Source organism: Xiphias gladius, chromosome 19 (assembly GCF_016859285.1).
Source record: "Xiphias gladius isolate SHS-SW01 ecotype Sanya breed wild chromosome 19, ASM1685928v1, whole genome shotgun sequence".
Classification (NCBI taxonomy): domain Eukaryota; kingdom Metazoa; phylum Chordata; class Actinopteri; order Istiophoriformes; family Xiphiidae; genus Xiphias; species Xiphias gladius.
In genome coordinates, this window is record NC_053418.1 from 15,159,022 (window position 1) to 15,185,348 (window position 26,327).

General features: G+C 41.0%; 2 protein-coding genes across 3 annotated transcripts in view; both read left to right on the forward strand.

Annotated features, from left to right (window-relative positions):
* ank1a (ankyrin 1, erythrocytic a) overlaps positions 1-17,071 on the forward strand; it is an 87,336-nt gene extending 70,265 nt beyond the window's left edge. Inside the window, exons 33-45 of one of the 2 annotated variants that reach the window (XM_040155232.1) lie at positions 126-354; positions 569-697; positions 819-938; positions 1,048-1,132; positions 1,308-1,382; positions 1,739-1,870; positions 2,042-2,197; positions 8,393-9,032; positions 9,285-9,633; positions 12,000-12,083; positions 12,444-12,596; positions 13,946-14,044; positions 16,144-17,071. In XM_040155232.1, coding sequence (XP_040011166.1) covers positions 126-354; positions 569-697; positions 819-938; positions 1,048-1,132; positions 1,308-1,382; positions 1,739-1,870; positions 2,042-2,197; positions 8,393-9,032; positions 9,285-9,633; positions 12,000-12,083; positions 12,444-12,596; positions 13,946-14,017 — 2,224 coding nt within the window. In that variant the 3' untranslated portion in view covers positions 14,018-14,044; positions 16,144-17,071. Of the gene's footprint in view, positions 1-125; positions 355-568; positions 698-818; positions 939-1,047; positions 1,133-1,307; positions 1,383-1,738; positions 1,871-2,041; positions 2,198-8,392; positions 9,033-9,284; positions 9,634-10,340; positions 10,951-11,999; positions 12,084-12,443; positions 12,597-13,945; positions 14,045-16,143 lie in introns of those variants that run through there. The other variant, XM_040155233.1, reaches the window with a different exon arrangement.
* Positions 17,072-20,614: 3,543 nt separating this feature from the next.
* On the forward strand, positions 20,615-23,968 carry LOC120805843 (eukaryotic translation initiation factor 4E-binding protein 1-like). Its single transcript, XM_040156466.1, has 3 exons — positions 20,615-21,121; positions 22,420-22,611; positions 23,295-23,968. The coding sequence occupies exons 1-3, from the start codon at positions 20,986-20,988 to the stop codon at positions 23,324-23,326; spliced, it is 360 nt and encodes a 119-aa protein (XP_040012400.1). The 5' UTR covers positions 20,615-20,985; the 3' UTR covers positions 23,327-23,968.
* The last annotated feature ends 2,359 nt before the right edge of the window (positions 23,969-26,327 follow it).

Sequence of the window (26,327 nt, forward strand, 5' to 3'; positions counted from 1 at the left end):
ATACCATAAAACTAAGTTTATTATAAGTCTGTGCCTCTCAAATCCTTCTAGCAATCGACTCGAGTGTGATTATAAAAGACAGATTTATGAACAATACTGTGATTACATGTCATATTTCCTCTCAGATTCTGGCTCGCAGACTGTCCTCGGACAGCTGAGGCCGTCTCCTTTGCCAACCTGCTCTACAGAGAGCTGTCAGCTGTACCCTACATGGCCAAGTTTGTGGTGTTTGCAAAGATGAATGAGCTCCGCGAGGGACGCCTACGTTGCTACTGCATGACCGACGATAAGATGGATAAAACCCTGGAGCAACATGAGAACTTCACAGAGGTGGCTCGCAGCAGAGACATAGAGGTCAGTTCGTAGCTAAGGGCAGTGCATCACACTGATGTGGTAATATTGTATTTCTAAGTATTAAGTATTCAAAACTACTGTCAAACACCTTGGACTATTTACTTGAAGTTTGTTGAATATGATGACAGCGAACACAGGTATTGCTTGGGCCCTGCTATGTGTTTCTACTGTAAGTTCTTTCTACTTTGGCTAATGCCTGTGTCACATCTCGCAGGTGATGGAGGGAATGCCACTTCACCTGGAGTGTTCAGGAAATCTTGTGCCAGTGAGAAAGGCCACCCAGCAGCCTCGCTGCTTCAGCTTCCAGGCCTTCAGAGACAACCGCCTTCCTGTTTCTGTTAAGGTGTTACCATTTGACTTCCTCACTTTTATATTCTTTGTTGCTCACCGTTACACCACCAACTCTGTCTCCACTGTACATATGTATGCGTCTTCATTGCTCTTCTTGTGTCTGTCTATCTAAGGTGAGAGACAGCAGTAAAGAGCCCACCGGATTTTTGTCTTTCCTGCGCAAGTCCACCAAGTACGAGGAGAGCCAGCATGTGCTCTGTAACCTCAATATTACCATGCCTCCATGTATCAAGGTAAAGCTCTCAAAGTTAGTTTACATTAACAAGACACATTAGGTGTATTTATTTATAGTCTTCTTCCGTTAGATGTCTGACTTTAGTGGTGTTTGCTTATGAATGGCAGATTGTTGGGAGTGAAGACCGGAGGAGAACTCTGACCCCGCTGGCTTTAAGAGAAAGATACAGCGCCCTAAATGAGCCTTCAATGGGTATGAGACTCTCGCTCTCCCACTGCAAAAGTTTGTAGTTTTTTCCATCATACTACTTCATCCACAGCACTATTCCACATACATAATCCATGAGCCTTGCGTTGCAGGGATGATCTCAATTTTACATTTAATAGACTCAGATGTTACAGGTTCAGTTGCGCTCTGGTTTCTGCAGCATCATTGAGTGCCATGGAGAGGACAGAGCTGAAAATGGCTGTGATTGCGGAACAGCTGGGTCTGAGCTGGGCTGGTAATATACTAATATATATATTTAGATTGATATACTGAATCTGTTTTTATGTGCTGTAAGCCATCCGTGTTTACCTTATGTCTGACAAGCTTGCCTTGCTCGTTGCTGATTAAACAAAGTTATAATATGGCAACCAGCCAATGAAGCTAATTATTATCTGTTTTCCTGCCAAGAGCCATAGCTATTTTACAGGCAGAATATTCTTCCTCTTCTGGTTAGAGCTACTTTGAAGCAGTGTACCATTTCCAGAACAAGATCGTGTATGCTACAACAGCACAGCTCTTCAGCTAAATGATATAAATGATGTAAATATTTCCCTTGCTTACTTGATTTTCTCCATCTCATTTTCTAAACAGAGCTGGCGCGTGAGTTTCAGCTCAGTGTGGATGACATCAATAAGATCCGTGTGGAGAATCCGAACTCCCTGCTGGAGCAGAGCTCTGCACTGCTTAACCTGTGGGCCACCCGTGAGGGCAAGAGGGCCAAGAGTCAGTACATGAGATTTCTCTCATCCCCTCCTATTCTTTGTGTTTCCACCTCTTTAATCCAGTCAAAGTTAGAATGATGTCGTAATTGTATTGCTATTTGTCCTGGGAAACCCTTTCCTCCTTCCCTTTTTTCTTGCCTGCATGTGTCTCCGTCATGCGTCTTCACTGCAGTGGAGAGCTTGTACACAGCTCTGAAGAGTATTGACCGTATGGACATCGTCAGCATGTTGGAGGGCCAGCCACCTCAGCCTGCGAGACAAGGCTCCCGTGATCTCAGCAGGCGCCGACACAACGAGAGAGATCACCTGTCCCCTGGTATGACCAATGGTAAGCTCCCTCCCCAGATCCCAAAGTGCAGCCCCTTCCCCATGTCGCTTTTGCCTCTACCCCGAACCACTTTTCCAATAAACATACATTCACTTTACCCAAAATACCCTGAAGGTAAAGGGAAGTTTGTGTCCTTCTGAATTCTGTGTTGTTGTGGCTTGATGCTGTTGTGTATGAAAGCTGCCACAAACGTCAAACATTGCAGTGGGACTCAGGACACTCCTACTGTACTACAGCCTCTATAGTGCCTTTGGTTATACATTTTACACTGTATTTATTTACTGTTATTGTAGGTAAAAGAGAAATGCAGTCAAGTACGAAGACAAGTATGCGTAAATTGTGAATGCTTGGGGGTCAGTTGTTTTGTAGCCTATCATTCAGTGGAGTGCTTGAGCTCCAGGGTTTGAAAGGACCCCCCCCCCCCCCATTCAAGAGCCATTGAGCAAAACACTCGAGCTCTAAGTGGAGAAGTTATTCCACACAGAGACAAATTAACTCTCCTATCATGAATACTTAGAGTTTTGTTAGTGTTTTTATTGTTATTTTCTTGTGTTTAAGATGTGTGTTCATTTTGAATAATCAGATCAGTCACCTCATAGTATTTGATGTATTTTTATGCATATTTTGTGTATAAAACAATGCCTTGTCATACATGATCTGTCTGTGTAGATCATAAGTACAACCTAGCATAACTGGCCTTCTTACCAGTTGTCAGTCCTCAATCTTTCACTCCTTTTCCTCATGGTTTCCTTCACACATGCATAACCTACATCTTATTGACTCCACTTTCAACTCTGGACTGGTGTGAGCCCCAGTTCTTACTGGATTGGCTTCTCTTCTCTGTACCCAGTGCAGGCGATGAGTCAGTCCAACAGTTGACAGGTCCTCTCTGTGAAAACTGGAGCAATAATCAGAGATGTAACAATGCATACAGACATGACCATGAGGGTCAAAGGGTGAAAAAGAAGGTGTTCAGATCACAGCTGCAGTGAATCTGATAACCGTGTACCTGTGTTGTCTGTCTTTTTGTCTGGCTACCTGCCTCCCAAAGGCCGTTCCTGCTTGGATTCTCTGCGTAAAAACATGGTGGCACTTCGAATACCTGGATATTGTGTCTTATGTCCGACAGGTTTCAAGAGGTTTATGACTTTCTGTTCCAATTTAGTACATCTAACAACTGGGAGACCAAACCTGACTTTTTAGGCCATACATAAAATGACTCATTGAATAAAATGGTCACATAAATTGAAAGAGAATCAAATTAAATAATTAAATGGGGAAAGAAATGAAAAAGAAATGTATACATTCTAAAGTAAATTGAAAATAACTATCAAGCCACAACTTTAAAATAAATCAAAATACATTATTTTTTATTATTTTATATAATATTAGATTTTCTTATGCAATAGATTAATTAATTTTTGAAGAGTTGATTTCTTTCTCAACCCGTTTCATGGGTTAATTTATTCGTTTACTCATTTCATATGAAAGGAATAGTTTAACAGTTTTGGAAATATGCTAATTCTCTCTCTTGCCAAAAGTGTCTCTCTGTTAAATATGAAGGCACAGCCAGCAGCTAGTTAGCTTAGCTTAACATAAAGACTGGAAACCGGAGGAAACGGGTAGCCTAGCTTTGTCCAGGCTCTGTTTCTGGCCAGGAGCAGTACCTGCCTCGAGTCTCTGTGGGTTTCCTGGCAAGAAATTACCATGCCAAGAAATAGTAGATAGTCCAGCAGATACAGTAACCTTTGTAAAACCACAGCTTGTCAACTTTTGTTCTTGTACGGATTAATCAAATGAGATATAACTTGATAGTTAGTGAGCTTTAGAGGCGGTGGTAGGCAGCTGTTTCCAGTGTTTATGCTAAGCTAAATTAACCGGCTGCTAACGGTAGTTTCATATTTACCATACAGACATAAGGAGTGGTATACATCTTCTTATCTAACCCTATGCAATGAAAGGAAACGTGTATTTCCAAAAAAGTCAAATTAATACTTTAAGTCAGGTTCAGTCCTCTATGCAAAAGAAGCCATTTCTTATTATCAGCAAAATAGTGTTTATTACTCAAGAGGTTTTACAGAAGAAGCAGCGAGAACATTCTGTAGTGCAGAGGAATAAGTTTTACTGCAGCCATTATGCTATCTCTCTCTATCTTTCCCTGTCTTTTCCACTATTTTGTCAAAACAGTGTCTAGGATTTTACTTATCAGTTTTCCTTTATAGTTCTAGTGCACCTCTACTGTAGGTAAGCAAATTTCTAAGGTTTATTCAAGATAATTTCCAAGTATGAAGATTAAAAAATCCAATAAATGATAGAGTAAGATCCCTTCTTTTAGACTTTTGTTAGGGGACATCTAAATGCTATCTGTCTGTGGTTGCATGGAAAGGAGTCTGAGTCTCTTAAAGGCTAATGGTGGTGCACTGAGTGTCCTTTTGGGAGCCCTGTTTTCATTCCCTGTGAATCTGTCCCTCTCTCTGTGTTTCTCTGGTAATGTCATCTGCAGCCTAGCCGCCCTACTCTTCCTCCTTCTCACTCCTCTCCGAACTCTGACCTCATGCCGACCTCATGTTGACCTCTGACCCACATCTTTATCTTTATTTTTTTGCGACTAGTTGTGCATTTTCTTTATTTTTGTATTTTTGAAAACCCCACCTTTTGAAGTGTTCGCACTATGACCAATAACCCTCACACAGACTGTGTACTCAGCACCCACTGGGAGGGGGGAGGTGACCCTCGCTCTTTCGCAACGTTTTCTCTTTGTTCATCACCCTATTTTATATTCCTCTTTCTCTTTTGCTGCCCTTCTTTTCTTTTTTTCCCACTCTGTCCTTTCCCTCTTCTCCCATCCCTTCTTTTCCTGCCCTCCTGCCTGACTGTGCATGTGCATGAAGGCTGACTTTCATCACTCATCTCCCCCTGTGTTTGCATGGATACAATGGGATGAGGGGCAGGAGTAACACTTGTTGGACATGACGACTCAAACATTACATGTCTTTGCATGGCATGCATACTGATAATGACCCTGTAGTCTATCTCTGTTCCTCCTCAGTGATCTGTCCAATGGGGGGTAAAAAAGGCCATGCACCTTTTTTGTGAACTTTGACTTGTGTCTGCTCTGTTCATGTATGAATGTTGTTGTTGATTTGTATGTCACTGATTCAACATAAACTGTCTCCATCTGATGGGATATTTTGTGTGAAATATATGTTTTTAATGTCTTTGTGAGTGTTGTACAAGGGTCAGTTTGACATTTTTCCTCCCCTTATTGTAAATGTGCTTATCGTTTAATGTGAAACTCTTCAATCAGTCTGTGTGAGAGTATCAGTGTGATCGTCTTTATGTATGTTTAGAGTTGTGTTTTATGTCTTCCCTATACTGTACGTGTGCCCAGTGTATCAGTGTTTAAGTGTATGTGCAAAGTGATTATATTTCTTTTACATGTATTTTTATGTCAGCTTCAGTGCTTTGTATTTATTTATGTCTTTCAGTCAGGGGGGGGGTCGGGCAATACAGCCACATTTTTCATATTTCACACTTCCCTTAATTTCTTCCTTTTCAAAAGCTCTCTCTTTCACTGCCATTGCCTCATCTACTAACATGGCGAGAGAGGACTGAAAAAACTCATTAATTACTTTGCCACAGTCATGACTCATAATTTCATCTGCAAGTAATCCATAACATAGTGAACAGGCTTGTATGAGTCCTCAGAGGGAAAATAGGGGGTCAGTTGATTTCAGTTGAATTTAGAATTTGCTCTTTTTGATGATATTATCAAAGCTACAACTGTTGTTGCTGCAATTTATATTACTGATATTAAACACCCAGTGTACTGACAGATATAATTCAGTAAAGTGAAGCCAAAGGACAATCAAGCATTTATGAATGGGACCCCTAAACTTTAAAGGAACAAAGCAGATATCCTGACACAAATAAACAAGGAATGATGATTTTTAAATGTGTATTTACAGTAAATGTGTGAATTTCATTAGCAATGGACATCAAAAGATGGTGTCAATGTAATGTTATTTTTACAGCTGATTTTTGCCTTTTTAAACACTTTTAACTCCATAAGACAATGCACTATACAAGATATATATATATATATATATATATATATATATATATATATATATATATGAGTAATAGTTTCTATAAACAAATGACAGTAGTTGAGAAGCTGAAAGAAAGAACTGAAAGTAGGACAAGAGGTCTTTTTGGCCGCTTGGTGTCACAAATATCTCCTGCATTCTCAGCAGTACTCAAGAGCAGTACTGCCAACTATGAATCAAGTTACACCCTAGACAGCTCTGCAGTTTCTCATCACTATACAGTGTACACACACAGTCATTCTCTCTCCTTCTCCTATGCGTGCGCACATGCTCATGCAGGAGGGGAATCGCCTTCTCTTCTTGGTCTTGGACTGCATCATATCTCCTGTTTCATCTTCTGGTTAATATACGTCTTGATCCTGTAGTGTTAGAGTGATAGTACCACTCACACTTTGCTTCATCTACATTGCCATTCATCAAGATTTTCACATAATCTGTTCCCTTAATTTTCAGGGTAGTTGGTTATTTTCAGCAGAATTAATTTCATTACGATGAAATTACACGACAAAAACCAGGCAGAATATATGTATATTTGATGAGTAAAGCGTAATCTTCGTAGTCTTCAGGATTAGCATTTTTTCATGCAATATGCATTTATTATCTCGATAAAAAATAAAACATTTCTGGCACTGTGACATTGTGCTCTATCATGCTAGGTCAGCCTTTACAAAAAAGAAAAGATAATGTTGCAAAGGGTGTTCAAGAAACAGTTGTAGGAGTGAACTGAGTCCACAGCAGATTAACAGTTTGCAGTTTTCCTAATTGATATAACTTCACTTGAAATACTAATTCGAATATTTTTGAGGCAGCAACCAAGGCTTTCAAGAAAGAAGGAAAGTCAAGTCTACTGTACAGTATATGTGTTTGAATATATATCAGAAATACTATAATTTATATCTTCATACAGACTCAGTTGGCAGTTTTATTAAGTACACCTAGCTACAACTAATGCATTAAACTCTCCCTTCTTGAAGGTTATAATGTTTAGTTTTTATTGAAAGTATTTCAGAGAGGTGATCATTTAACTGTATGATCATTTTGAAGGCTGCAGTTTCTGGTGCTGTTGAATTGTATTGTGTTATACGGACAGTTTTATTATTTTGTCCACAACATTTATATCAGTGAGGGTAGGCTAAGTAACAGAAACATCACTCTGTATAATGCACTACAGTTCAACAGCACCACAAAGTACATCCTCCAAAATGATCACACAGTTGAATCAACACCTTTCTGAAACAATTTCAACACAAACTAAACATTATAACCTTCATGAAGGCAGGATTTTGTTGTATTAGACTCCATTAGCTTTAGCTAGGTGTACCTAATGAACTGCCAACTGAGTGTAGCTGTATTATATTTAGTGCATTATAGTAAATATATGTGTCAATGAGAGACTAAGCAGCTGTGTTGAGTGAGCTGATGTGCGTGTCAACATGTGAGTGAAGAGAGAATCAGATTGCCTGCATGCATGCTATCAGCCTGACAACAATATTGACCTGCCTGTTTTTGATTGGGTTTGAATGCATGCGTATATGAGTTTGAGTGTATGTGTGTGATAGTATGAGACAGAGTGTGAGAGGGTGTGTTTATGGCATGTGTATGTGTGACAAAGTGTGTATCACTGTTGGACAGGTGTTTGTCCCAGCCCCGAGATGTGGGCAGAGGCAGTAATTCCTGTCCGTCTCCCCGCAGGTGGCAGCCAGCAGAGCAGCATCAGTCACTGCTGGGTTTGAACCTCAGTCTCAGTCTCTCAGTCCATCCGGCTGTGTCTGCTGCTGCTGCCGCTGCTGCTCTCACCATCAGCACTGGCTGATTGAGCTTGTAAACCCCTCTTCTAAAAGTTGCCCTTGCTCTCTTGTCCTAAGCTCCTTGCCCCTTTATTCCACCACCTATTGTCTTGGCCCTCCCCTCTCTCCCTCCCCACTCCTCTCCTATTTGTCCCTTCAGCCTCCTCTACTCCTCCCCTAGATGCCCAGCTACTGGGCAGGGGTACTTATCCCCTCCCGGGATCCCGGTGCTGTGGGGGTGAGGTGGGGAGCGAGGTGGGGGGCCGGGTGTCAGTGTGCCTCTTTCTGTCTCGCTCCAGGTTATGGGCTCGCGCAGGAAGAGCTTCTCTCACCGGCCTCCATGCAATACAGCCTGCCCTCCCCGCTGGGCGCTGAGCCTTACTGGCAGGAAGTCTCTAGTCTGGACTGTGCACCCATTGCCACCACAGAAGAAGACACCCTCATGGAGATGTCTGAAGTGCAGGTGTGGCCGTCAGGCAACAGCCCCTCCCTGGTGCCTGTGGAGGACTCTTCGCTGGAGTGCAGCAACGCTGATGATTCAGAAGGTCTGCTGGGGCTGCCTTATGGAAGTCTGGGTCGGCCGGCCAGTCAGGCCAGCGCAGCCAGTGGAGGGGGTGGGGTGCTGAGTGGCTCCATTGAGCTGCCCGAAGATGATTCAGAGATGGGCGTTGACTCGCTCAGCACTGCCACACCAGCCTCACTTGGGGGTACCATCGCTGGGATCAATCTTAACGGGCTGAACAATGGTCAGGGGTCAGAGGCAAGTTCGGAGGTATCAGCACTCACCAGTACGACTGGTGGTGATGGAGTTGGAGGAGGAGGAGGAAGAGGGACGGGCTCAGAGGAAGGGCTTTCTCTTGTTGCAGGACAGCAAAGGGTTTATGCTCGACTGAGTGAGTCACCTGGTCTGAGCTGTGTTGCAGATCGAAATGGAGACAGGTGAGTCAGACCCCTGTCTGTCTCTCAGGTGACAGTGCAAAGTCATAATCCATCAGCAAAACAATAAATCTGTGCTTATATCCCATTTAACTTTATTGCATGTCAGCAAATGTCAGTTGTAAACTTGAGTTGTTTCGTAAATTCTATGAAGAGGAGATGATCACCAAGGAGTTATGAAAGTTGTTTTACTTTCCTTGCAGTAAGTATACAGGGCATGTACCACCTCCTCACTGATCCGTTCTCTCCTTCCAGGTCAAGTAATGGTGGAAACGGAGGTGGTGGAAGTTCTTTCCTTTCCTACCTGCAGGAACAGACGGGGCCGGGGTGGATCCCTGTCACTGACCCTACTCAGGCCTGGGTGGGCAGTCAGTCTAAGCCCAGGCAGGCCACGGACACCATGATGTCATCAGTATGTAACGCCTTGGACGGAGACCAGTCCTGTATGTCCCAGGAGGCCTTGCTTCAGCCTGTGAGGGACATGGGGCACTCAGAGATCTTACGGGGGCACTTTAGAGGTACCCAGCCATTTGAGAAGGGTTTGGGTTTCCCACACAGAGTACCAGAGCTAAAGGCCTGGGACGACATGCGCCTGAAGGGCCAGGTGAGTGTGTTGCTCCTCCCATGCAAAATAAGAGGAATGTTTGTTCTACCCTTAGTAGAGAAATGCTGTGAAGTAGTAAATGACCTGAACAGATATTTTCTAGGTTGTTCCGGCAGATACAATTCAGCAGATTCGCCACCATGTTGTTCAGACAACAAACAGAAGTCTAATGCATTTTGTCAAGTTTCTAACTGCCTCTCCTAGAAGACACATTTAAGTCAGAGTTAAAGCTCAAATCGGCATTATATTATTCACGACAGCTCCTAGAACCAAACACCAAACAAACATAAACACACAGACACACACACACACACAGTCTAGGGCCCAAGATGGGCACAAACAGCATGTCCGGCCAAATATAGCTAGCCTTCTCACTGTCCCACTCATGTTACATGATCCCCACCCCAGTCATTCCCACATGTTAACTTTCTGGCACAACACAGACACATCACACTGTAAAAGACAATCTCTGCCATGAAACTGTGTGAGAGCAAAAATAGAGTGTTGCTTTTAGGGCCTTTTGGGGCTTCATAATGGCGTTATTCTGGCTCATACGGTTGATTACTGAGCCCACTTTGGCTTTATTTGGAAGCAGTGTGTGCTGCATAATCTTGTCAGCACAGACTTATGATTGATTTTGAAGTTAGAGTAACAAATTCGCGAGGACAGTCAGGGGGCAAGTTTCTTAGTGATCTTACCACAGCACACAGAGCCACAGTGGAGTAGCCAGAGGTATTTAAAGCCCACAGGTCACATGGTCATAAAGAGAGAGAGGTGGGAATAGAAACCTCCCAAGGTTGCTTTTGCCTGGATTTGTCATTGCCTGGGTACTCCTGACCTGACAGTGGGAAGGAGAGGAAATAGAGAACTGGGGAAAGGGCCCACTGCCCCAGCTTGTGGAGGACAGATATGAACTAAAAGACACAAAACCAGTTTGACTGAACCAGTGACAAAAGGCAGAGGACTGCAGCTATTACCTTCTCTCTTAGCTGAGAGAGCTGCTGCGTAGGGAAAAAGGAGTCGCAGAGGGGCGTGAAGCCGGAGTCGTGCATTGTCGTGTGTAGGCTGTGTTAATCTGCTGGAGATTGAAGTGGGGCAATGTGGGCCCTGGTGACTGAGCTCCTCTTCAGCTTCGTGCTGCTGGCTTTTCTGGTAATCAGCTGTCAGAATGTCCTCCACATAGCCAGCGGCTCGGTGCGCTCCGTGCTCACCTATATACACATTCAGCTGGACCGCGAGCTCGGTGAGGTCGAGGGAGTGGCTGATGAAGAGGAGAATGTCACCACCAGAGTGGTCCGTCGCAGAGTCATCCTCAAGGTACAAAGAAAGAGGAGAGTCAAGCTAAAATTTGGAGAAAGGATTTACTGGCAGGAAAACAGTAAGGAACAGTAAAGGAAAGAGAAGGAGGAAAATATTGTTTGGTGAAAGGCTGAAGGATGCAGGAGTGCTACAGAATACAAGATTGTGGTAATAAGGGTAAATGATTTTACTTCAGCTGAGTAGAGTGGGTGTGATGCAGGAGACAGTCAGGATTAACTATGGACACTGTGTACATGAGGAAATTTAAATGTGTTGGGCAAGAACAAAAATCATTAGTCAAAACAAACAACAATAGTAATTAATCGTCTAATAATTTTAATGTGTGAAAATACTATCAAATTACTGAGAATGTGGCTAAATGTATCTGCTGCTTATACAGATGTTAATAGATTGTCTTGGGCGCAACATGTTTGGACTCTAGGTCTATAAAAAGTTTGCTTCCTACTGTGTCTCAGACTTCCTGAATGCCAGTACACAGTATGACTCGTGACTACGGATTTTGGAGTTTTATCCAGAAGCTTCACAAACTCCACCAGCCGTTGTCCTCAGCTGTCTTGCTAGGCTGTAGGAATTTCTTTGAGCTTATAAATAACTGTGTGGACACTCTGCAAGTTATTAGGGGCTATAACAGTATTGTCATGAACCTCATGAGCTGTAATTATAAGTGTTGCTGAGAAACATTAGTGAGCTCCGTAGATCCCAACTGCCGGACCGTCATGTTTCCACAAACAGCGCTCTCACCCCTCACCAATCTGTCGTTCATCTGCTCCTCTGTGTTTCCAATTAGTTGACGGGTTTATTGAATGCACATAATTACACTGCAATGACAACTATTTTAAAATGCCATAGGTCCAAAATTTACTGAGTGCTAATTTTATTTCCACCATCCTGGGTTTACTTGGAAAGCCATATCCTATAGCAGTTACACTAAAATATAAGTCCAGTACTTCCAAGAATAAGGAAGTGGAGTTTATGGTTTTGTTTTGTTTTGTTTTTTTAATGTTTTTTTTTATTATTTAAGGGTACAACTGCTTTTCTGTCCACAGGGTGATGAGGTTGAAGATCTTCCTGGGGAGCAAGTAAGCGAGGAACAGTTCACGGATGAACATGGAAACATTGTCACAAAAAAGGTTAGCTATTTCAATATGTTTTAATGCTGTATTCTTACATTTGGGTCCATTCATTGTTTCCCTTATGTCAGTTTCACAATACTCTCACAGCATCTCTCCACAGAATGATTATTAAACTAATAATCATTACATTAAGTTCATTTGCATTCATCACATACAACATCACACTATGGATTTACTTTATGTCCCCAAAAAATAAATAGATTTGAGATTGTTTTTTTTGTTTTTTTCTCCATAACGATTTCTTTATATTTTACCAACACTCTGTGTTCACTGCCTTATTATTCCCACTCTCTGCTTTCACCCATCACTCTCTCCCACCCTCCTGTGTGTGGTTGTGTCCATGTGTGTATGCGATAGATTGTGCGTAAGGTGGTGCGCAGAGGGAAGGGTTCAGGTGAGGAGGGGGTTCAAGAGGTGTCCATGGAGGGTTCCCTGCACGATGACAACGAGCTGGAGGGTGATGCTGAGCATTTCTTGAGCTACGCCATCCTGGGCCAGGACGGCAGCAAGGTGGGGTTCTGATCTGCAGGCAGATCTCTGTTGGCCTCAAGGCCTCGCAACACCTGAGGCTCCCGTTATTAAGTAAAATGTGCAGGGAGCAATGGACTAGAGGCCCTGTTTGATTTAAAACCACTTAGTAGCTAGTTTATAGTGAGCAGAGGACTCTTTGCTGCAGTAAGCTTAAAAGTCTCACCTCATGTTGGTTTCCCCCAACAGTCCTTATTCAGTTTAACCTGCATGAGATTCAGTATGAAGCACTGACAGGCTGAGAGCACAGTTTGTGTTTGTGCTCTCATGTTCTTCAGAGCAATAGCCCTGTTTTATTAGAGGATATAGTGAGACGTGTGTTTGGTTAATTGTTTGAATGCCGACCTTCTGTAACATTAATCTCCACCTAAATATTTCTACCTCATGTTCTTCTACTGCATGCAAGAGGGAACAACTGAGGCCACTTTGCTCTGGCGCTGTTATTGCTTTGGTTGAGGTGCTCAAAGTTCATCAGCCCACCCGGGGTGTCATCATCTTAGTCATCACTAAGCTGCACCCGCAGTTCATATGTTTCTTTCTTGCACATTAATGACTGAATGAACTGACTGTGGCTCTTTGCATTGGTTATATTTTCCATTCTCTCCACGTTGGTTATCTCAATGAGTGACTGTCTTTTTGCCTTCATTAAAGTTTATAGTCCTTCAACTGTGACTGTGTGCTGTATCACTCAAACCTACAAGACACTCTGAATCAGAGCCGGGGTTAAATATTAATTGCAGTCATTCAATGTTTTTTGTATTTTACCTGCAGGAGGTAGCAGAGGATTGGGGTTTAACACATCAAGATAAGTCAGCCTACCAGGGTGCCTCTGATTGAGTAAACCTCCTTGAAATGAGTGAATTGTCTTATGTGCCTAAACCCCATCCATTATGGAGATTGAAAAAGCTAATCAAAAATGTATTTGCAAATATTTTTTGACGCTACTCTGAATCCCAATACTGTAGATGTTTCTGATGCCATCATATCTTCAAATGCCACCTTTCACATCTGTCCTTGCTTGACTGTTTATCCATAATTTCTTTCTTTTTCCCTTCTTTCCTCTCCCTTCACGTATTTGTCTCTCACATTTCTGCTACATCTCCTCTGTCTTTTTTCCTGTTTTTCTGTCCTCTCTTTGCTTGTGGCCATATTGTCTTCCTCGGGTGTTCTGTTTCTGTTTTTTTCTGCTCGTCTTTCTGTTTCTGTCCCTTCTCCATTATTTTAATCTCCCTTACTAACATTCCCTCAACCTCTTGTTCTGCTCCTGTCATCCCACCTCTTTTCAATCCACGCACCTGTTCTGACGTCAACTCCCTTCTCCCCTGATGTAGCCCGATACTGTGGATGTGAAGAAAGGTGCTCAGATAGTGAAATGTGCCAGCCTGCGGAGAGTTAAGCAGTGAGGCAGACTGAGCGCTGCGTCCCCGCAGGTACGGGACTGACCCACAGTGCCTCGTCTGACCTGTGGACTACAACATTTAATCCAGTCTCTCTGGATTAAATGCATCTGAATTTACCTTTAATTCAATACTAATGATATGTAATGTGAGGCTGGCACAGCAAAATGACACTTAGATGTTTAATAGTTAAAATTTAAATGACACACAAAAAAGGAGAAAAAAAAACATTTATGCGTGTAATGCGTACCTGAATTTTAAGTACAGGTTTTAGAATATCTTCAGAAATAAATACGAATTAAACAATTTTGTATAATCAAAATACTTTAATAGAATGTCCAAGGTTGCTGAACAAAAGAAAATAAAAAAAACAAAACTTGCATGATAGTGAAATAATACAAACACATTGCTATGCTTACAAGCTCTTTTAAACTTGCAGGAGTCTCAGCTCTCTCCAAAGCTTTTCAATGGGATGTAGGTCAGGACTCACTGCTGGCCACTTTAAAACCAACCATCTTTTATTTTTCATTCATTCTTTTGTGCTCCTGGATGTCTGCTTTGGGTCGTTGTCCTGCTGAAAGACCCAAGTCCTTCGCCTGAAACCTAGTTTTCTGTAACATTTCTGATGCTCTCAGACAGCTCTCTGGTCTTCATCACTATGAAAAAGAAACTGGAAACAATCAGCCCCTTTTTAATGCAGTAAAACTTTCATTCATTGGTTAATTCAGGTCATGTGAACACTGAAAATTAAGCACAGGTGAGTTTTATTTGTTTTTTATTTTATTTGAGGAACTAATTTAAATTAATCAAAGGGTGCCAATAATTGTGTTAAGCATGAATTTTATGTCTTTATTTTTTTGGAAATTTTATTAAATATTCTGATTAAATTGGTTTATTTGCATTTATTTCTGAAGATATTCTAAACCCTGCATTTAAAATTCAAGGATGCCAATAATTTCAACCAGGACTGCAGTACAAAAATAAAATAAAAATATCATTAGGAAATCCCACATGCTAGAAAAAGAACCTGCTAACTCATGACCAACTTTAAGTCTGTCTAATATAAAACTGACTTTGATATGGTGAGTTTTAATTAACGCAGGTAATATGAAAACAAATCCATAGAAACCTGACACAATCCTTAATGCTCCAGTGATTTTCTTTTTACCTCATGGGTTTTAGAGGGCACATATCTATTTATTTCAGTTTTTACAAATGTAATAATCTTTTATAACCTGAATAAACAATAGAAATTCGGGCTTGCTTGCCTTTAGGCAAAAGCTTTATCAAGTTTACTTCAGATGTATGGAGTTATATATGTGAACAACTACATGCATTGGACGCAGAATATTTTTTTGTTTGCTCAAATTAAATCATTCTTTAAATTGTCTTTTCATGTATGTAATTTCTCTGTTCAAAATGTCCCACTGTGCACTCAGAAATAATACACAAATATAATTCCATACAGATGGACAATGCAAGTTTGATGCAAGTAGATTATTAATGTTGCAATTAATTATATCATTTTGGGTCATTTGGTTTCCTCATGCATGTTGCAAGCTGGGAAAGGGTTGGAACAATGTGCACTCAGCAAAATGAACAACCAAGAGGGATCTTGAAAAGAGTGACAGGTCTCAAGGTCAATGCTGCAAAGCCAGTTGTTCAGTGAATTGTGAACTGGAGCCACTGTGGTGTGTGTGTGTGTGTGTGTGTGTGTGCGTGCGTGCGTGCGTGCGTGCGTGCGTGCGTGCGTGGCTGTGTGTGTGTGTGTGTGTGTGACTTGCCCTTTCTAACGTAAAGGCCATGACATTCCTGCGATTACTGATATTTCAAGTGACTCACTACTGAATGTTAAACCACTTTGGCCAACCATTTTTGCTTGAATGATTTTGCAGAACTAATGTGCTGTGGGATTGTAAAGAGGGACATTTTTGCCAAGGCCATTTTAAAGAATGCATAAATAGCAGTTTACATATCTGAGACTCAAAAATGCTCACATTTGCATTGACTTACTGCAACTTGCATGCCACCTGTCGTTTAGATTCCTTACAAGGCTTTGCTCTGATCTGTTGTACGGCATCAAGACAAATGTGTTCCTTGTCCTGAACCAACGTGTTTCCCTCTCTCTACAGAGTTCTCCACAGGATTCAACCCCTTCACCAAAACCATCCTACATGGACACATGACCAGCAGCAGCTGACAGGAGGAAGAAAACAGAAAAAGTCGGCAGACATAAATGAACAGCAACAGACACCAACTTAATGACAACCACAGCGGCAATCCCTACTATCAGAACGCACCAGGAGAAGGATACGGATTTACTTGTAGTTTTTATTAACTTTTTTTTTAAAAGAAAAAAAAAATCTACTACTACATTAGAAGCATGATTTCGTATAAAACAAAAATCAAACACAAACAAAAAAACTAGCAACCAAAACGTGCTTCCTGTTATCTGTATCAGCATGAGTGACTGCTGCCGCATGGCCTGTCTTTAACTACAAATACTGAGGGAATACAGGGGTGGGTAAAAGGGTTGGGAGGAGAGACTGCTGTACGGGACAGGCATGCAATGTAGGGTATGGTCAATCACTTGCCCGTTTTCTAAACAAAGAGGGAATAATTTATCAGTTTCATTTAAGAAAAGGGGAGACTAAAATAACAAGAATTCCATCATCTCAAGGCAACAGGTTACTCCCCTTCCTTCCTGCCACACTCTTCCAACTAAGAGCATCACAAACTAGTTTTAACCTGTCCCAGTGCTCTCAAAGTCCAGTAAAGCTACAATTATCCCCCAAGGATATCGGTGTTGTACATAATATCGTATGCACTAAAATGCTCTACGTGACTGTGTGTTACGTGTGTTGTTTATATTATAAAATCCCTATGCGATGCCACTGATGCTGCTGTTTCAGGTCCATAAGAAATCCCTCCCTGTTTTTCTTGTTTGGTTTGTTTGGTCTGAACCTATGTATTATTCTAGATATCTTGAGGTCTTTGTGGGTACAAGAACATACAAATGTTGTGTCGTTCTGCCTGTTTTAAACGTCGGGTTTTTGTGTGTCAGGCTGTTTGTTTCTTTGTGCTTTTCATGTGCTTTCACCCTTTGCTTTGGACATGTCAAGCTGTAGGGGGAAGACGTACTGTAAGTCATTTACTGTACTGCGGGTTTTTGAGCTTTGGGAGGCAGGTTTCTACAAAGAAACTGCCTCCCTGACCTTCCCTCAGTTTGGTTTGCCTTTCTGGAGAGGGTGACAGTGTGATATATGAGGAGTGACAGATTATCATGAGAGATTAACCTACTCTACCATCCCACTCCTCCGCCTTTTTCTTGTCCCCAGTGTGCTCTATCCTTGTGAGGTCTGTGTTAATCAGATATCTGTCTGAGCCAAAATCCCAATACCTCTCTTCACCCTCAATCTTGCCCCTATCTCCCTACCTCCACCTCTCAACCCCTCACCCCTCCAGTCAGCCTCTCAGAGTAGATGTAGCAGTCCTGTCCACCTCCAGCAGGGGGCAGGATCCCAACTTCAGCTCGTGGCATTGTCTGTTTGACCTCATCATGCAGTATCTGATACCACCACCCATGAGGTGCACCTATAGAACATCTCAGCACCACCAGAAAATGTCACTTGATGAGGGAAACGTAGCTGAAATGCTGGTAATAATGTAGCGCTGGTTTGACTGGCCAAAAGAGGAAGAGTCAGCTGAAGAAAGGAGAGTGTTGTGTCAAGGGTTGAGGACGTGTTGAGCTTTGATGTTTGTCTCCTTGGTAATTCTTTGGAGTGTAGCAAAGACAGTCAGTCACCAATCACTGTGATGAGAAACTGTAATACTGACCCGCAACTGTGAGCCTGACCCTTCCCAAGCGTGTCTCTTGTTTCACTCCTTTCTTTCATCTTATGTTTTTTTTTCATGCTTTATTGTCTTAAATGTACTTCAGAAGAAGCAATAACTGCTTACAAAAGGAAAGGATTGTTTGTGTGAGTGCGTTTGGGTGTGTGTTTGTGTAACACAGAGAGAGAGGGGATTTTAGGATCATAGTTCACGTTCTTCTTAAGCTCTGGGTTTCAGTCTGTTAATCAAAGCTTTAGGCTACTCCTCACTACACTCAGAAATGATGTCAGTACATTAGTATCCCACATTTTATCAGTTTGCCTCTTTAGAAAAGAAAACTATTAAGTTTAAGTTCTATACTTAAGATTGGGCAAATATTGGTATGACTTAATACCAGCCAATCGCAACTGCAAAGTGCCCAGTGTCTGTTTTTGTTATGCTCATCAGGGAATGTAGGTATGTTCAGTCATAGTTTTTAAACCTTAATAACATTCAAATGCACTTTGAAAGAAATCCTATTGGGTTAGTGTTGTGTGTGTGAGATTTTGTGTGTGTGTGTGTGTGTGTGTGTGTGTGTGTGTGTGTGTGTGTGTGTGTGTGTGTGTGTGTGTGTGTGTGTGTGTGTGTGTGATTTTAATATCATGTATTCAGTCGTGTATATTGGGACATGTCAACGTTCACAGGAAGTAATATTACGAATGGACATAGAGCAGTGGCTCTCAGATTATACATGTAATAATAATTCAGATCTTTTTAAAGTTGATTTACCTCAATAAGCGGGCCATCTACCATGATATCAATTGCCCACACGCATTTCTTTCAAACATTTCATTGGACTTTGAATGCTTTATTATGGAAAATGATGTAAGTTGCAAAAACGCTGCAATAAGCACCCATCAATAAGTGTTTAGTATGGTTTCACAGCCAGAGATGATGAATGTAGAGTCTTGGTATACTGTAAGTCTTGTTATAAAGTAGTCATCAGTGTTGTTTCTGTACTTTAATAGATAATAGGGTATTCACTCTGTTGTTTCGACTCAGTACCTGCTGTTGATCATCAAACATATGATTTCATTCTCATTTCAAACATATATACAAATCATGTACGAGGAGAGATTTAAAGAGAGAAGCCTCAAATGGGTTTTTGACATTTTAACAAATATCCCTTCATCAGATATTATTTCTATTTTATTATCTTTTTTAATAACCACAAAAAGTTAGATGTCAATAAAAATTGCACAGCAGTGTAATGGTGTAGTACCCCTTATGTCTTAGCATACGGTTTGCTCTGTAAGGGCTTATAATTATGGTATGCTTGTGTTGGGTTCTGAAGCAGGGGCTGTTTTATAAATCCACTGCTGATGTCAGGGTTACAACGAGAGGGGGGAGTCTGATGACAAGACAACAAGGGGGAGCTCTTTGAAGTCATATGGCATTGTGGGGAGGCTCGGCGGCTTCGATGGCTAGTCTTTCAAGATTACAAGCATTTTACCTCAACACAGCCCACCCCGATCTATTTCTGCACCCTTACCAAATATAAGACTGAGCCAATTCTAAGGCTTCCACATGGTGACAGTTTGAACACAGTTTGAAAGGAGGAGTCCAACTAGATGCAAGCAGAGGGAAGAGTGGTCACATCATAAAAATGAACAAAGGAAAGCCCTGCACTGAGGGAGATTATGCCATGCACCAAGTTCATGCAAAAATATTAACTGTTGCAAAAACTAGAGAACACATGTATATTCCTTTAGAATGGATTGAAGACATTATTAACGCAATAGCATATTACTCAATACTAAGGAATGCAACTGCGCACATGCACAGAAAAAGTTTTTAACATAAAAGGCTATATATATATATGAAATATATGAATATATATATATATATAAATATATATATATTTACTTAGAATGCTATGCACCCTTACTTGTCAACTGGGATTCTAGTTATGTTATGGATGTACTTTTAGCATCATACAGCTGTAGCTACCAAGAGACTGTTGAGTTCTGGGTAATGCCTGCGACCTGGGGATAAATAGGGGTCCTGTGGGTATTTTAACCTGTTTTGTTTGCTTTTTTATTGTTATGGAGAGTCAAACATAAATTTAAAATATATATGTAAAAGCCTTTTAATCCAATCAAATCCGAGGACATCTATTGACAATTTACTCTGTACACCAGCTCAACATTTACAAAATTAATAAAGAAATCAAATGTCTTTGTGTATAGTGTGTATAATTTTGTGTGAGACACTTAAAATCCATGTGCACCCAACTACTGATGATCACACTGTACTTTTAAACAAACCAAATGTTGTAAACATGCCAAACTGCCCCAGGCCTTGTCCTGTGCATATTGCTGAGCGCTCCTGCTTTCCATCAAAGTACCAAATGTTTAACATTATGGTCTCAAGCAGGGCTACTCTTTCAAACTCTGCAAAAGCATACATATGAGTACACCAGTGGCGATTGTCTACAGAAAATTGTAAAATTATTAATATATTAGTTTCCAGTATCCATTTAATAGAGGCAGCTCTATATTACCAGCAAGCATTTTTCCCATGATTACTAGAATTTAAGGCAATAATTAAACTGGTGACAGCTTCTGTAGCAAGGTCATAAGTTGAATTGATCCCTTAGCCTAACTTGTCCTCAATGAACTTCCAGATCATAGTTTTCAAGATGACATGGATCTGTTAAATATGCTTTTGCAAACAAGTTGTAATGTGAGCATTGAGCTAGGTACAGCCATTGCACAGGCATCATGTGCCAGTAGGGGGCAGAGAAAGGCCATTTTGTCCACGTCAGGAACATTTTCCCCCTGCAGACTGTCTGCTGTCTGTATGTTGTTTTGTTTGCATGTAGAGGGTGAGTGGAAGAGGAGGAACGTGTGCTCAGGCCCTTTTAACAAAGAACCTGGACACTCCGTGTGTGCGAGACTGCATGTTGTCATGTTAGATACAACCTTCCATCGTTTGCACTTATGAAAAAGCAGTATTTATTTTTCTTTAGCCGAAAGTAGCCATTCTGTTGAGCCAAAGCAATATCTGAAACAGGCACGGTGCGACTTTGTTGTTTTGACTTTTCTGCCTGTTTCATGTTATTTAGTTAGCTAGTTTTAGTTTACTCTAGTTGAGCGAAGATGTCCACTGACTGTCAGAAGACCACAGCCAAGGCCATCCCGTCGACCAGGAGGGTGACTGTCAACGACGCGGAGCACATGCCCCACGACTACTCCACTACTCCCGGAGGGACCCTGTTTAGCACGACCCCGGGTGGTACGTACTGTTGTAGTTCATCATATTTACTTGTATGTGCCGAAGAAATGCGCTGTTACATACGGTCACACGCGAGTTCTGCTCTTATCCACTAGACAACTGCATTGTCGGTGAGTGCGGGCACAACTCGGGCTAACTCCATGAGGTCGGTTCCCGTAAAACGCCACCGTGCAGACCCAGCTGCTAGCTCCGCCTCAGCTAGCTGCTAACGCTGGCTAGCAAGCGTTTTGGTTGAAAAGAGAGGAGGAGACGTAAAGAATTACTGACTCTGGAGCAATAAACTAATCGTGACCCAAGGGATGTGAGTGGTATACACTTGTATCGCTGCTTTCTCATTTTAAAGGGATGTGTTTTCGGTTTTGATTGTGGGTTTCATCAGCTGATCTTGGGACACCTAGCGACTCCTACTGTCCACTTCCGCGCCAACGACATCTAAAGCTGTGATTGGGTTCCTTCCAGTGTGAGCTCACTAAATTGTGTTTAACTTTTGCGCAGTCTCAGTTTTCGGGTGAGTTTTAAGTAGACATTTTATCTGTATGTAAACATAATAAACATAAGGTGTAAACAGCAATGCCTCGGCATGTTTGTATTGCTATCATTAGCACATCTTTCATGGATTGTGTGTGCATGTGTTTATTCACAGCTGATGTACAAATCAGATGAGACCCAGCAAATTTTAATTATCCGTATAGATTCAGGAAACATTTCTATTAAACCTTTACCAGTGCCATTACTGGTAATACTTTAGATATTAACATGGTTTGATTTATGAGGGTAGATGCATCCTGCACAATATAAGGGTAGATGTTAAAAAATTCACTTTGTCTCTTTTGTACACTTCTTATTTGTCTATTAAGTGTGTCATAGTTAGATTTCATAATTTTATTCATCAGATTTTAGTGTATAGTGTAGACCTGCAGCGATTAGTCAATTAGTCACTCATCAGAAAAATAATCAACTATTTTTATTTATTTTGATAAATCGTTCAAGTCGTTTTTCAAGCAAAAATGCCCAAATCAATGCTGTTTTCACCTTGAACTCAAAGAAACTGGGATGGATATTTTTCAGTATTTCCTGACACTTAAAAGACATGAACAATTAATAAAGAACATAATCAGCAGATTACTTTCTCAATTAGTTACAGCTACAGTCTAATCTATACCAGCAAAGTATCGCTGAGAACTGTTGATTAAAAAATGGACGGCACATAAAGTACGATGAACAAAGCACGTTTGAAGCATCTGCTGCCTCTATTTCTGATGTTCAGCCTTCACTTTTCCTGCCTTTTCACACAAAAGGTACCAGGATCATCTACGACCGAAAGTTCCTGCTGGGGTGTCGCAGCTCTCCGGTGGCAAAGACTCCTCCACGAGGTCTGCCCAACATTCCAGGGGTGACCACTCCTCCCTCCAAAGACACTAATGAGAAAGCCCATAATGGAGAATTTCTGAACAACAACAACATCACCGCACCTGACACCAACAACACTGGTATATTGACACCCCAGACACACATCACAGGGTGGCATTTGGAGTGAAGGATTCAGTCCTAGATTCAAATGTAAATTCATATAGTGATATATCCATCCACATCATTTTCAGACGTCTCAGACGCAAAGAGCAGTTAACATTTTTCATGTCTTTCAAGGCAAAATGCAGATTTAAGGGTTATTATTTTTTTATGTCGACTTGCAACAGCCTGTGCAGCTGCATCCATTTCATTTGTACTTGCCAACATTTTCATGGCTTTTTTTTTTCTTTCGCAATTTTTGTGATGACATCCCCATTCTTGATCCCACTTACAAAGCTCTCCGTTGGCTCGGTTGCTTTTCCAAATGGGTAAACAACTGTTACTAAGCACAACAATGGGAATATTTTAATCTCTAAGAACTACGTGATATGGGCTGTGACTCAGAGGTCTGGAACCAGTCTAAACAGGCAGACGTGACAATTTGCATCATTTTTAGAAAAGAACTAACTATCAGACTATCGTAAATTTTTTCGTTTTAAATGTATTCATAAATATTTAAATTGTTTGCAAGCAAAGACATACATTCCTTATTCCTTTCTTTAAATATATGTATGTGTAATTATAGCATGAGTCTGTTAAAGATGAATCCTAATGCAGTGTGGAAGTTCGTGCTCTGTTTGTGAAATGTTTCTTTCTTTTTAAGGTGAGGACGCGCAGTTTGAAATGGACATCTAGGTGGTGCTGGGATGAGTATTGAAATGTCAGACTTACCAATATGATGCTGTGAAGAAAGGTTCAGGGACACCTTCTCTTTTCCCATCTTCCATTCCATGAAGACAGAGGTTCGCCTTTAGTATCCACAGTGTCTGAGTGTCTTCAAGTCTGTCTTTGTCAATCTCGTTTGCTTGTTTTGCCTGGAACAAATCTGTAATGAAGCCTTTTCTGTCTGCCTCAAGGCTTAAACCTGATTTATGTGTGTCGAAGTGTGCCTTCCTGTAGTGGCAACAAGTTTGAGATCACCGCTGGGAAGTACTTAACAACAACAAAGCCTCATCCCTCACTACTGAGAGAAAATAATGAAAATGAAGATCCAATTTTCTGAATTTATAAGCATTCCAGAAGGGTTTGTCACTTGATGTGCTTTTATTTCCACACATTTCCTGACACCTCTCTTCAGATATTGCCTTGAAATGTTCAGGTTACTGTATAATTTGATGTATGGTTGATCGTGCTCATCAAATTTTAAAAAATTACTTCATCTGAAGTGTCATACAGAGAATGTAAAACAGAATTTTGCTGAGGAAATTTTGAAACAGATTTTTCACATGGTTTGTAGGGTGACAAAAACATTAAAGCAAACACCATTAAAGCAAAAAATTCTATTTGTCGTGTATTTTTTAGTGTGCATTCATTGTGTGCTACTAGTGAGGCTTGTGCTGCCAAGCCAGTGGATTGTAAAAACACAATCCACTGACATAATTTGGGTCATGTGTTCATGTTCGTCGGTTCAGTGGTTTGAATACGCATTTCTCTTGTACAGTGCCGTCTGAAAGAGCAAAAAGCCATATATTTAGTTATTTCATTGATAACGTGAAAAGATTTGATAACAGAACTGAATTACTTGCACTTCAAATGTCAAAGTAAGTGAAAAGCTAATAAACATTTTGAAGTAATAATTCTTGACTTGGTCGGCTTGCTTTGCAGCCTGTAGCAACTCCTGTGCTCTCCTGATTCATCCTAAGTCATATCAGGAATTCCTCAAGGAGCTCACTGATAACCTCAGTCAGTGGACTGTATAAGGAGAGGTCAATATACAACTCTACATAGCTGGGAGAAACTCCTTCCTTTCCTTCCACTCAACATTCCCATTAATACTAAGCTCATTGTGAAGTGCCTTACCAGGCTTTCCCTTTGAAGATTTTATTAATAAAAGCTTCTTAATAACCGGATGAAATGGATGTGCCAGGACACCCCAGCCTGAATAATATTTATTGCACTGAACTATTCACTGTTCTTTGGCAGCACCACTCATCAGTGTGTGGAGTGTAACGTTCTCCAAGTTCCTCTGTGTGTTTCCACTATCCAGGGATGTGCAAATCAGGTGGATTAACAGTAAATTATTCACAATATGGAATACGAGCAGTTGTATTCGGTTCTGTGATGGACTGGTGACCTGTCCAGGGTGTCTCCATGCCTTTCACAGATGCATGTTTTAAGAGGCTTCAGCTCTCTGTGACCTTAAATTAAGAGCAAACTGGCACAACCCAAGCAAAACGTATTCATTGACTAAAAGTGGTAATTGCAGGGTTTGTGAGTTGCAGTGAGAACCTGTTCACAGGTGTACTGACTGTGTGCAAAACATTTCTGTAGCAGAAAAAAGACACACTGTAGCTCCACTAGTTGGAGCCCAACCACTGACAAAAGTGTTAAAATGATCCCAAAAGCAAGGAGGTGATGACGTCCAGCTTTTGATGCTGTTGTCTCTACCAACAGTGTCAATGTCCCAAATGGCTTTTCGATGAACACGGTCATTACCATTACTATTATTTCCCACACACTTCTTTAAATATTGTTATAAACCTACACAGATTAAAGCTGAGAATTGGCAGTTTAATGTTGTATGCTTTTTTTTTTTTAAATTTCCAATTCAATGTGCTGAAGTACAGACCCTCAACAAAAAATGTCTCCAAACTGGTCATATACTCACAGTCTGGACTGTATTACTCATAAACATAAAAAACAAATCAAAATACTTTACGGTTGTTTAATTAAGCATAAAAAAACACAATGCCATTTGGATGGTGTGAGCTTCAAAGCGGTGAAAACCGTAAGGGCATCATTGTCAGCAAGGCAATTATCTAAAAAAAAGTGAGAGAACTCAGTCTGGTTTTGTCTTGTCTTCCAGTGTGGATTGAACAGTTTCAGCTGACCAGTTCCAGTCTACCCTGTCCTTCCTCCACAGTAGCCTCAGCATCCAGACGTTGACTCTCCCCGTTCCCTCACACTGCTTTCTGTTTGAGTCCCCTTGTCACCTCTGCTTCCTGACACCCCCACCCCGCCTCCACAAAATAAACAAGTGCTACTGCTTTTTTTCCCCCCATTGATCCATCCTTCGGCATACTTTTGGAGTTGTTCCACTCAGCATGCCTGTTTGATCACAATCAACAAAATAAACCCAGCCAGAGAGGAGCTAATGACCTCTGATGATGTGTGCACTGTAATAGGACCAAAGATGTGGATTGGAGGTGAAGGAGGCAAATACACTAAACTGTTTGCTGGTCACCAGTAAGAGAAGACAAGTGGGATTAAGATGTAAATGAGTATCTACGAGCAGGTTGAACCTCTGAGGAGTGTTTTTTTGTTAATCCAAGGGGATTCTGTATAACAAGGTGTGTGAGCTGCATTCTGTACAATAGCTATTGCTGAAGGATTTAATGGAAATTGCTACAAATGAAATATAGTTAAAACTGACATGAAATTAACTCTTTCAAGCACTGTTTATTTTTCAAAAAATTGCCAATCATTAATTGTGTATGGAAGCAAATAGGGACCATAAGGTTTTAAATCCTATAAGTAAATGAATACCTTTAAATTTACATTGGAACTTAAATACCGCCTAATTAATAGCACTGAAATATTTTACTTTGCAAATCATCTGAATTTATGTGGTCCGAGTTCCCCTCTCGTTTGTCAATTTAAAGTTGTGCAATTTATTTTTAACTTTTTTTCCAGTAAA

What these genes read in the sequence shown, in the direction of transcription:
- LOC120805843 (XM_040156466.1), top strand. Translation starts at nt 20,986, where the DNA reads ATGTCCACTGACTGTCAGAAGACCACAGCCAAGGCCATCCCGTCGACC. An exon ending in GTTTAGCACGACCCCGGGTG is followed by an intron (nt 21,122 to 22,419) that starts GTACGTACTGTT and finishes TTCACACAAAAG; the next exon opens with GTACCAGGATCATCTACGAC. An exon ending in ACCTGACACCAACAACACTG is followed by an intron (nt 22,612 to 23,294) that starts GTATATTGACAC and finishes TTTCTTTTTAAG; the next exon opens with GTGAGGACGCGCAGTTTGAA.